The 12,765-nt window shown below is 43.1% G+C and overlaps 1 protein-coding gene across 1 annotated transcript in view; it reads left to right on the top strand.

The window, feature by feature from the left end:
• Positions 1 to 12,765, top strand: part of DISC1 (DISC1 scaffold protein) — a 315,034-nt gene that overhangs the window by 12,887 nt on the left and 289,382 nt on the right. Inside the window, 1 exon segment of the mRNA XM_039241275.1 lies at positions 3,344 to 3,413. Coding sequence (XP_039097206.1) covers positions 3,344 to 3,413 — 70 coding nt within the window.

The raw sequence follows: 12,765 nt of genomic DNA on the forward strand, positions 1-12,765 counted from the left end.
TGCTTCTTGTTGGCCATTTCCCTGTTTAAAATGGTCGACCAGTTTCGGGCTGCCATGCCGACCCGCGTTCCCAGCCGCAAGAAGGCTGCATTGAGCCTTACGCAGGAAATGTGTTGAATGAGCTTTGTTCAGGCGTGGGCTGTAGCGCTGGGGGCCGCGAGTTCTGTGTTAATGAACGAGCAATAAATATTATGGAAGGCATCTTTAAACGGAAGCACACGTAAAACAAGGTTACATCTTGATCAGTTGGCAAAGGTGTGATCAGAGGCTCTCAGAAGCCGAACCCTCGTTTCCCCGGGAAGCAATGGTTTCGTATTTGCTAACTGAGCATTTCCCGTGACTTTATAGAACACGACGGCCATGAATGAGGATTGACAGAACGTGTGTTTTATGCTGTTTAGAAATAGCCACCCAGGGACATTGCCTGGGATTGCATGGGCTGAGAAAATTGTGATCAAAGGAAATGCTAACTGGGTGTGCAGAGGAGGGAAGAGACGAGAATCTTGTAAGTGAGCCCTGCCTGAGCTTCTGGAAGCTGGGGGACACAGAGAGAAATTGCCTGCCTTATAGGGTTGTGTCACTGGATGAGACATGACCATCGGGGGCTCTGCTTGCAGCAAAGATAGACATTCAAACATCTCCTGGGGCATCAGTTCGGTGTCCTACAGGGATCATTGGTTGAAGGGGACAAAGTGAAGTGGATGTTGGCTATGAATGAAATTGTCTTTGCTTTTTTTAAAAAGTTTTTAATTTTTAATGTTTTTGTTTATTTCTGAGAAAGAAAGAGACAGCATGAGCAGTGGAGGGTTAGAGAGAGAGAGAGGGAGACACAGAATCTGAAGCAGGCTCCAGGCTCTGAGCTAGCTGTCAGCATAGAGCCTGATGTGGGGTCTGAACCCACGAACCATGAGATCATGACCTGAGCCGAAGTCGGACGATCAACCGAGCCACCCAGGCGCCCCGATTGAAGTTGTCTTTGACTTTCTTTCCTGTAGTTCTTCTGCTTCAGCTCCAGTAACTTTAATAACACCGCCTCATGGGTGTGGCGATGGTAATAGGACACTTTGCAAGGCAGTTGAACCGCCCATGCTGACTTTCTTCCATCCCGAATATGTACCCCTGCGTCACCGGTAAAATTTGCACCTGTAATCTGGAGCAGATCAAGGCTAAAGAGGTTAACATAATCATTCATTCATTCAGGAAGTATTTACTGACTGACTTGTGCCTGGCCTAGGAGGTTGTTATTAGAATAAGTTAGTAACAGACAGCAACACGATATCCGAGTCTTCACAGGCCAAAGTTGTGTTTTTTGCTTAAAAGTCGCATTTCGCAGAGGTGGTTGGGGGATCCACTCCACAAGGTTGCTCAGGAAGCCTGCCTGCACCACCTGGACATGTGAGCCAGTCACTGGGACAAGGAGGAAAACAGTAAGGGACCCTACAAGAGCAATTCAATGCCAAGTGCAGAAGTGACCTCTAACGCTTGCAGCCGCACAGCAAGGTGGGGAGGGAAGTGTAATCTTTCCATGTGCCCAGAGCAGTGGAGAAGCAAATAAGACTGACCACTGCCATTTTCTACATGACTGGAAAAGAGTTCTTGCCCTCAAGACGCCCAAGGGTTAATGGAGGCAAAACAAAACAATAGCTGTGCCGTGGTGTCCTGAGTACTACGATAATTTCGTGCAACTCCATTCTTCCCGCAAGCTCAGACCAAGAACCCAGCCTTATTTTGACTTTCTCACCCCCTACCTGTGATCTATTAGCAAATTTTCTGTCTTCCAACAGCCGTTTTCTGAATGTGTCCAGGATCACATCCCTTTTCAACGTCTTCTCTGTGCCCACTCTCATTCAGGCCACTGTCCCCTCCTTCCTGGGTGATTTCCATGGCCTCCCTTGGGCATCTGACTTCTGCCCTTGCCCACCGCAGGCAGAGTGAAGCTGTTGAAACCTCAATCAGATCATGGACTTTGGGCTCAAACCCCACCCCCGCCCCCTGGCTGCCCCCCTTCACCCTCAGCGTGACATCAGAACTTTTTAATGTCTTTGAGTCTCTTCATGATGCATTCCCCATCGCCTCTCTGACCTCCTCATCTACAGCCCTGACACCCCCACCACTCAGCCAAGCCACCTCAGACTCAGTGGTCTCCTGCCTCTACTTTGTAAGGCCAGTGACACTTCTGCTCGGAGCCTCTGCTCTGACTCTTCTCTTTGTTGAAATGTTCTCTCTGGGAGCCCCCAGGTTTCCCCTCTTACCACTTTTAGATCTTTGCCCAAATGTCAGCGAGATCTGATTTAAAACTGCAGCCCCACTGTCTGCCAGCATTTTGATGCCCTTTACTGGGTTCTACGGTGTTTCTTCTTTCCTAACACTCATCAGTTTCTAAGGCTCCATAAAACGTACTCATTATGTTGATTTTTGTCTTCCTGCACAAGAATGCACGTTGAGAGACACTTAGAATTTTGTGCTGTACCCTCGACACCTCAAACTGGTGGCTGACACTGAGGAGACACTCAGTAAATATTTGTTAAATGGGTCATACGAATAGGTCAAGGACAGGTCCCTAAGGCAGTATGGAGAAAGGACCTTTAACACAGGCTGGAGAGAAGACACTTGAGTTGGGCGTTGAAGGACATGTGGGTGTGAAGCAGGCAAAGGATGGGAGGAAGGTGTGTTCCGGGGAGAAAGGCCAGATCCACTCACTGATAGGCCACGGATCCATCTTCAGAAGATCCCTGGGCCTCCTGTCGAGAAGAAAAATAATTAAACATGAATGTACTGTTCACTCTCTGACAAACGATGGGATCATTGTGTCTCCACGTGGGTTAAATAAGACGATGCCATTTCTAGGTTTCTAGAAGGGTTTTATGAAGTGCTTCCCGTAATTGTCACCCAGGCGGCGGGACAGCCTGCCGAGTGGAAGCTCACGTTCTCCTTTGTCTTGGCTGCTCTTTCAGTCTCAGTGTGTTTATCTTCATAATTTTAATGTGATTTTGAGAACGACGAGCCCTTGGTCAGGTCAGGAAATTTGTGTCCTTTGTATTATGCATTTTACCCCCCATGCAGATAAGGGTACAATGTGATGTTTTTGTTTAAAATAACTTTCTCTTTCTGTGGGTTTTATACTCAAATTACACTTTCTCTTTATATAACTTTTTTTTTTTTTTTGAGAAATGAATGCATCTGGCATGGGAAAAATGTATATTTGTGGTTCTTTTTTTAAAGGAGAATAAAGAATTTCAGTTTTGAAATAGTTTCGAAATGTTCTGGGCTTAAAAGAAAATAAGTTTGCTTGAATGCTATTGTAATTTGGCTTTCATTTTTCCCCCCCTTCAAACCAATGTAGGTAAAATCCTTAAGATTAAAGCTTCAGAAACTTCAAGAAAAAGCAGTTGAGGATGATGATTATGATAAAGGTGAGTTTTATTTATTTATTTATTATTTCTCGTTTTCTCTGGAATGTCCCATTTCTCTTTTATCCTCATTCATACCTGCTCTCTATACCTCAATGAATTATGTGGTCTATTCCTCTGATCGCCTCCACCCAGTAACAATTCGCTGTCTTACCACACTATTATTTTGTGGGTTTCAAAGCACTTTCTGCACATTAATCACTTGGGTTATTAATTTGTTGATCATCCAGAAATACCTGGAGTACTTGCACAATGACAGTTATATTACCTCATCATCTGCCTGCCTAAAGTGTGATATATCTATAATTTATTCCTTCATCAAAAAAACTCTTTGTTGAATACCTATAATGTGCTAGGTAAGGTAGCAGGAATTTTATTTTTTTTTAATTTTTTTTAAATTTTTTTTAATTTTTTTAATTTTTAAGTTTTATTTTTTTTAATGTTTATTTATTTTTGAGAGAGAGAGGGAAAGCACGAGTGGGGGAGGGGCAGAGAGAGAGGGAGACACAGAATCTGAAGCACGCTCCAGGCTCTGAGCTAGCTGTCAGCACAGAGCCCGACATGGGCTCAAACTCACGAACAATGAGACCATGACCCGAGCCAAAGTCAGATGCTTAACCAACTGAGCTACCCAGGCACCCCTGGGCACATTTTATCTGATCTTAGGATGCCTGTAAATCTAAGCCTTCCAGGAGCTTTTTGACTTTATACTCTCCAGGACCAGAGAGAGAAAATGAGATGAGTTTAAGAAATGCCAGCCTGTGCCAAAGGGGTCAAATGTACCAAACTCCCATGTCGATGGACCCAAATGTTTGCTAGAAAGGAGAAGTAACATGAGACCAGAAGATGGAGTAGTTGTCCAGATACCAGAAAAAACCAGTTGACATGACCATCCCAGAGTAGGAGCTGGAGCAGAAAGGGCTGATGTGACAGCTTAGAGGACACAGAGCAGACTGGGTTGAAGGAAGGATTTCAGGGATGGTTGGCCCGGGAAAAGTGTTCAGGATTCTGAATGCCGATTGCAAGAATTCATAGCCATTTCTGCTGGATCTGGGGAAGAGAGAGGGCTTAACATCCCTGGTTCCCCCAGACACTTATGAATTTGATAGATAGTCCTGGGGATAACCAGGTTCAGCACACTCAGGACTGGTCTGGAAATGGAATGTAGGCTTAAGAATTCTTAGCCTAGGGGCCTGGGTCTTCAGCCCTATTGACCCGTATTCTTGTATTCCCAATGAATACATCACAGCCCGCTGGCACTGGGGCACCACATGAGTGGTGTGAGTGATCTCCAAAAGGAGGTGGCAAATCCTATTCTAGAAACACTCGGGGCTGGTGCTGTGTCGCGTTGTCAGTACATTTACCACTGAGGTGGGGGTGAGAGCATGCCCGGGTGGGAGGAAGGAGAGCTCTAAACTCTACCGCTCTTTCTACAGGTTGTCTTGATTTTGGGGAGGGTGCTGGCTGTGAGGGAGGAGGCGGGTCTGAGGTGAGGGCCCCCCACGAACCCGGCACAGCTGGAGGCGGGGAGCACATGAGCAGTGCCTGCACTGCTGACTTTTGTCTGTGAACGGAACCTAGTTTGAAGCGCCCTACTGCTGCCCAAATGACTTGTCTCTGGCCTGGGCCGTTAGCGCACAGCTCTGCTCTAACACACAAAGCCGAAGACACAAGTGGAAAACCAGGCCCTCTTTTTCTGATCGAGGCCTGGTGAGCTTTCCGGGCTTGGTTTCCTCAGTGGGCTTCATTAAACAAAGGCCTCCCTTCTTCCGTCTTTTCTCCAGAGAGCTCTGAAACACCCAAGGGAGCACAGTTGGATAAGATATGCCTCATCGGGGAAGCCAGAGGAACAAAGACACCTTTGTGTAGTGTTTCCGTCTGCATTTTTTTTTCTTATTTCTGTGTCAAGAATGAGAAGGTCTCCCGAATGACAAGTTTGGGGGTGGGATGGGCCTTCCGCGTTTCACAGGCCTTCTGGATGGTTGGGAGGTAGACTGGGGTGTGAGAAAGCACGGGTGCAGGGATCTACTTGCTGGACGACTGGGCTGTGGCTGAATTCTAGAGGCAGAGGCTGGTCAGGGGCTCAGTCCTTCCTGATCCACCAGGAGTCTGTGGGCAAGCACCCCTGGAGGTAATTAACACACCCACTCACATACCTCCCCCTTTCTGTTTAAACTTGCAAACCTTGCAAACCTGGTTCAGGGTGTGGAGAGGTGAATATTCTGATGAAACGTGTAGTGGGGCCGGAGTCAGTCAGTGTTTTGTGATGAACGAGTGGGTTACTTGCTGCTAAGCGCATAGGCGCCCCCGATGGCATGCTCAGTGAGCGCAGGGGCCGAGCACTCTTGCCGCCTGAGAACGGATTACTCAGCTCATCCGCAGTCCCCTGGGCGGGGTGCATGTGGGGAAGACTTGTGTGTAGAACTTGGCTCATTATTTAACAAAATTCCTACTGAGCATCTCGTATATAACAGTGCTTCACAAACTTTAACGTATATGTGAATCGCCTGCGTCGTGTGTTAAATGCACCTTCTGACCCAGTAGGGCTGCGGTGGAGACTCCGTTCCTCCTGTTTCTAAAGGATGCTCCACTAGCTGTCCAGAGAACCGATCTGGAGTACAGATGGGCTACAAGGAAGACACAAGGCCATTTTTAAAGACCCCCCGGGCGCTGTCCTTAGGATTTTCATCTCAGGGAGTTTATGGCCCGGGAGGGGAGATAGCATGGTACACGATAATGATAGTGACGTTGCATGTAACACGTCTCTTAAAATGTAAACAGAGGGAGTTCCAAAAGGGGAGGAACTACTTCTGCGGAGGTGGGGTAGGTGAGGATCCAGCCCCGTGGAGGAGGACGGGCCCGGAAGGTGTGGAGGATGCGTCTGGAAGGGCATTTTAGAGAACGCAGAGGGGTGTAAAAGCCACCGTCCGACGGTTTGATTATCTGGACGTGAGATGTGAAGCTGGCTGTTGTTGGAAATGGATCATTGCAGGACCCAGTTGGAACAGCGCATGGACTGGCACGTAGGAGGTGATCACTAAATTCTCATAAACCGATGGCCAAGTCATTAGGGAAGTTTGATTGACACTGAGGTGGAGGATTTGTTGTAATGAGATTTGTTGAAATCGGATCTGAATGAGATTGTGTTTGTCCCATGGTTTACCCGGGGTTTTAAGAATTGTGACTTTTCTTTATACTCAGCCTTCATGGTCTGTGAGTGGACTCACTTCTGCCTCTGTGTTCGAGCAGCCATGGGACTGTGCCCTGTCTTGGGGGAAGGGGGCTCCTCGAGTCTGAGAGGTTTGCCAGGAGAACCTGGGGGGCTCTCCTCTGGTTTTGTTGCTTTTCTCTCTTTCTTTCTAGTTTCACTCATAAAAATGTATTTGAGTTCCAGAGGAAGGAGCACTTGGCACAGAATAGAAATTTTCATGTTTTATCTCCTCAAAGTGCTGGCAAATTGACAGACATCAGTGCTTGTCTCTGTTTTGGCTAACACAGGACAGAGACTGGAAAAATGGCAGACATTGCTTGAAAACACTGCCAGGTTAACTAACAAACTCCAAACACCTGGGACACATCTTTGGGAAGTTCAGAAGCACCTATGTATGTAGGGAAATTTAGAAAACCACCTGCTTGCTCAGGGCAAGATACATGCTCAGAGAAGAGCCGAGAAGACCCTAAGCTTTCATTCGCAGGATGATCCTGGGGCTCAGGGCAGGCCTGCTGAAGTGTTGAAAGAATACCCCGGCACAGAACCAATCTGCAAAGACTGGGAGAGGAATTTGTTTGTTTGTTTTGGTGTCTTTGTGTGTGTTTCTTCTTTTTTGCTTCCCCCCCCCCATGCTTTCTTTTCTGTTTTTGATTTTTTTTTCTGCCATTTGAGGAAATCTCTGTCTAAAAACTGGCTGAACACTAGCTATAAAAACAGAGACTGCAGTGATCACACTCCTCAAGGAACAGTCTTTGCAGAAATAGTTTGGAAAAGTATCTAAACAGATGGACTACTTCAGCCTTCAAACATGTTGATGACAACAAAATAAAAACAACAGAAAGCCCCACAACCTGGGGGATTTGGAAAATCTGATTTCCAGAGTCATCACGTTATAATATTCAAGTGTCCAGTTTTCAACAAGGCATCTCAAGGCGTACAAAGAAATGGAAACACATGACCCTTTGGAAGAGGCAAAATAAATGGACAGAAACCATCCTTGAAGAAGCCCAGACCTCAGATTTATTAAAGACTTTAAAACAGCTGTCCTAATGATGTTCAAAGAGGTAAAGGAAACATGGATGAAGAACTAAAGGAAATCAGAAAAATGATGTATGAACAAAATGGGAATATCAATAAATAAATAGAAGTTGTAACAAGGAATCAAATTCTGAACTGAAAAGTATAGCTAAAATAAAATATTCACTAGAAGGGTTCAACAGTCTATCTGAGGAGGCAGAAAAACAATCAGCAAACTTAAGATACAACAATTAAAATAGTTTAGTCTGAAGAGAAGAAAGAAAAAAAATGAGGAAAATTGAAGATTGTCTCAGAGGCCACAGGGACATTATCAAGCAAACCAACATATACCTATGGGAGTACCAGGGGAAGAGAGAGAAGAGCAGAAGAATATTTGAAGAAATGGTGGCTGAACACTTCCTGAATTTGGTGAGAGATATCAATCTACAAATTCAAGAGCTCAGTGAACTACAAGTGAGGTAACCTCAAAGAGACCCACAGGGAAACGCATAATCAAATTGTCAAAAGTAAAAGACCAAGAGATAATCTTGAAAGCAGCAAGAGAGAAGCAACTCATCACATACAAGGGATCCTCAATAAGACTGGCAGCCATTTTCTCATTACCGTAGAGAGGGAAGGCAGAGGGAAGATATATTTAAAGTGTGGAAAGAAAAAAATTGGTGATCAAGAATTCTATACCCAGCAAAACTGCCATTCAAAAAAATGAGGGAGAGGAGAGCCTGGGTGGTTCAGTATCCAATTTTGGCTCAGATCATAATCTTGAGGTTTGTGAGTTCAAGTCCTGTGTTGAGCTCTGTGCTGACATCTCAGAGCCTGGAGCCTGCTTTGGATTCTGTGTCTCATTCTCTCTCTGCCCCTCCCCCACTTGCACTCTGTCTCTCTCTCAAAACATTAAAAAAATGAGGGAAATAGTAAGAAGTTTCCAGATAAAAAAAGCTAAAGGGGTTCATTACCACTAGACCTGCTCTGCAAGAAATGCTGATGGGTGTCCTTCAGGTTGAAATGAAAGGACATTAGAGAGTAACTTGAAGTCATATGAGGAAATAAATAAGTCAGTAATGGTAAATAGAGGGACAAATATAAAAGTCAGTATTATTGTATATTTTTGTTTATAATGCCACTTTTTACTTTTTACATGATTTAAAAATCAAATGCATAAAGTTTATAAATTATAAACCTATGATACTGAGTGCACAGGGTAAAACGATGTAATTTGTGACAGCAATAAGAACGGAGCTGTATAGGAGCAGAGTTTTTATATTCTATTGAAGGTAAGTTGATATCAATTCAAATCATGTTGTTTTAGCTTTAGAGTGGTAAATTTAGACCCCATGTTAACCACAAAGAAAATATCAATAAAATATACACAAGAGGAATCAAAACAGTTCAGTATAAAAAAATCAATTAAACCCAAATGAAGACAGTAATAGAGGCAATGAAGGAAAAATAAAGACATACAGAAAATGAATAAGAAAATGGCAGAAATATGTCCCTCTCTCTTTTTTTTAAGTTATTTATTTATTTTGAGAGAGAGAGAGCAAGCACGCTCAAGCAGGTTAGGAACAGAGAGAGAGAGAGAGAGAGAGAGACAAAGAGAGAGAGAATCCCAAGCAAGCTCTGCACTGTCAGTGCAGAACCTGATGTGGAGCTCAAACTCATGAACCATGAGATTGTGACCTGAGCCAAAGTCAGATGCTTTACCAACTGAGCCACCCAGGTGCCCTAGAGCTATGTTCTTCTTTATCAATAATTTCTTTCAATGTAAATGGATTAAACTTTGTAATCAAGGGGCACCTGGGTGGCTCAGTTGGTTAAGCATCTGACTTTAGCTTAGGTCATGATCTTGCAGTTTTTGAGTCTGAGCCCTACACTGAGCTCTCTGCTATCAGCTTGGAGCTTGCTTTGGATCCTTTTTCTCCCTTTCTCTGACACCTCCTCCCACCAAAATTAATAAATATTAAAAAAATTTTGTAATCAAAAGGTAGAGACTGCCAGATGGATTAAAAATGATCCAAGTAGACACTATTTACAAGAGACTCACTTTAGACCCAATGACACAATTAGATTAAAGTGAAAAACATAGTCCATGCAAATGGTAACCAAAATAGATCTGGGGTATCTATACCATTAGACAAAATAAACTTTAAGTAAAAAACTGTTATGAGACAAAGGAGGCATGATATATTGATAAAAGCATCAATTCATCAGGAAGATACTATAATTTTAAATATACATGCGCCAAACAACAGAGCCCCCAAATATATGAAACAAATATTAACAGAATATGATTCTCTATTATAGTTAGAGACTTCAGTATACTACTTTTAATAATGCTGAGAAATCTAGACAATCGAGACTTGACTGACACTGTAAATCTACCAGACTTAACAGACATATATAGAACATCCCAGTCAAGAGCAGAATACATTTTTCTTAAGTGCATATGGAACATTCTCCAAGATAGACCACATGTTGGGCCACAAAATAAATCTCAATAAATTTAAAAGATTGTAATCATACAAAGTATCATTTCCAACCACAATGCAGTGAAGCTAAAAATGAAAACCAAAGGACAATTAGAAAGTATACAAAATATGTAGAAACTAAGGAACACACTCAGAGAATTAATGGGTAAAAAAGACATCTGAAAAGAAATTAGAAAACATTTAGAGGTGAATGAAAAAGAAAACCCAACATCTCAGAACTCATGGGATACAACCAAGGCAGTAATCAGAGGAAAATTTATAGCAGTAAATGCTTATATTAAAAAAAAAAAGGAAAAAGATCTCAAAATCAATAAACTAAGTTGACACACTAATGAACTAGAAAAGCAAACTAAACCCAAAGCTATCAGGAGGAAGTAAAGATTAGAGCTGAGATAAATAAAATAGAAAATAGAAAACCCATAGAGAGAATCAATAAAACTAAAATTTAGTTCTTTGAAAATATCAACCAAAGTGATGAAGAAAAAAAGAGAGAAAATGGGAACAACTAAAATTATAAATGAAAATGAGAACATTAATCCCAAATGTATGAAATAAAAATGAAAATGAGAGAATACTATGAATACTTGTATGCCAACAAATTGGATAACCTGGATGAAATGGCCCAATTCTTAGAAAAGCACAAATTACCCACATTGACTGAAGAATGAGTCAAGAAATGGAATTAGTAATCAAAAACTTTCCAACAGTAAAAGGTCCAGGACCAGATGCCTTTACTGGTTAATTCCATCATCTATCTAAGAGGAATTTAACACTAACCCTTCTTTAACTGTTATGAAGAATAGAAGAGGAGAGAATACTTCCTAACTCATTCTATGAGGCCAGCATTATCCTGATACCAAAGACGAAGCCATCACAAGAAAGAAAATTATAGATCAATATCACTATTAATTATGGATGCAAACATCCTCCACAATGCTGAGGTATAGATGCAAATCAAAGCCATGCCCACTAGGATGGCTACTATCAAAAAAATGGTCAATAACAAGTATTGGTGAGAATGTGGAGAAATTGGAATCCTCACACATTGCTCTGGGAATGTAAAATGGTGCGGTGCTATTGTGTTTCCTCAGGAAACTAAACACGACCAATCAATTCTACTCCTAAGTATATTCCCAAAGGAATTGAAAGCAGGGTCTCAAACAGATATTTGTATGCTCATGTTCATGCAACATTACTCACATTAGCCAAGGGGTTGCAACAAACCCAAATATCCATCAGTAGATGAATGGATAAACAAACTGTGGCATATCCATTGCAATGGAATATTATTCAGCCATAAAAAGGAATGGAGTCCTGATACATGCTACGGCACAGATGAATCTATTTTTTTTTTTTTTTTTTTACAGAAGAGATGAATCTTAAAAACATTATGCTCATGGGGTGCCTGGGTCACTCAGTCGGTTAAGCAGCCGACTCTTGACTTCAGCTCAGGTCATGATCTCACCATTTGTGAGTTTGAGCCCCGTACTGGGCTCTGCACTGACAGCGTGGAGTCTGCTTGGGATTCTGTTTCACCCTCTCTCTCTCTCTGTCTCTGCCTGACTTGTGCTCTCTCTTTCTTTCAAAAATATATAAACACTAAAAAACCATTATGTTCAGTGAAATAATCCAGACACAAAAGGACAAATATTGTATGATTCCACTTACATTAAATACCTAGACTAGGCAAGTTCAGAAACAAAGTAGATTGGAGGTTAACAGGGACTGGGGGAAGGGAATGGGGAGTTACTGCTTAACAGCCTCACGGTTTCTGTTTGAGATGATAAAAAGTTTTAGACACGTAAGTGGTGATGATTGCACAGCATTGTGAATGTACTTCATGCCACTGGATTGTATGCTTAAAAATGGTTAAATGGCAAATTTTGTATTATACATATTTTACCACCATTATAAAAACTAATGGAATGTACCCAAACCCATTGAATTGTATACTCCAAATGGGTGCATTGTATGGCATGTGAATTACGTTCGACAAAACTGTTTAAGAAAAACAAGGACAATATTGATTTTGCTCATGAACCTGCATTTTGGGTGGGGCTGAGTGGGTGCAGCTTGTCTCTACTCCAGACATCACCTGGAGGGAGGGGGCGGTGCTTGAAGGCTGGGACTTGGAATCACCTGCAGTGATGGTCACTCAAGTGTCAGGTGGTTTATGCTGATTGGTTCAGGCTGGATGTCCGGGGGCTCCACGTGTAATTCATCCCAGGGAGGATTCTCCAAGCACAGCGTCTTGGCTACAGTTTCTCTTGATGATCGCTCAGAACACTTGTGCACTGAAGATACAGCTTGTCACGCCCCACAAACCCAACATAGGATGGTGGGACATGCGTGGCATCCCTGCTATAGATACTTGTTCTAGAAAGGGGGGAAGATAGGGGGTCCTTGGCAGCCACAAGTCCACAGCAATTCTGAAATCCAGCTGGGCTTCTGTTGCCAGTTCCTTGATTAGGGTTTATCCCTACTGCCTGGGAGTGATTTTCCATGGCGCTCAGCTCTGACCCGTGGGCTCCTGGTTCCACACCCTGAGTCCTCTTTCCTTGTCCATAAGTGGGAGCCTGAATTTGGAGCCAGGTGGTTCCCTCAGCCCGCTTCCCACCCC

This window comes from Hyaena hyaena, unplaced genomic scaffold (assembly GCF_003009895.1).
Source record: "Hyaena hyaena isolate Hyena2069 unplaced genomic scaffold, ASM300989v1 scaffold_193, whole genome shotgun sequence".
NCBI lineage: Eukaryota > Metazoa > Chordata > Mammalia > Carnivora > Hyaenidae > Hyaena > Hyaena hyaena.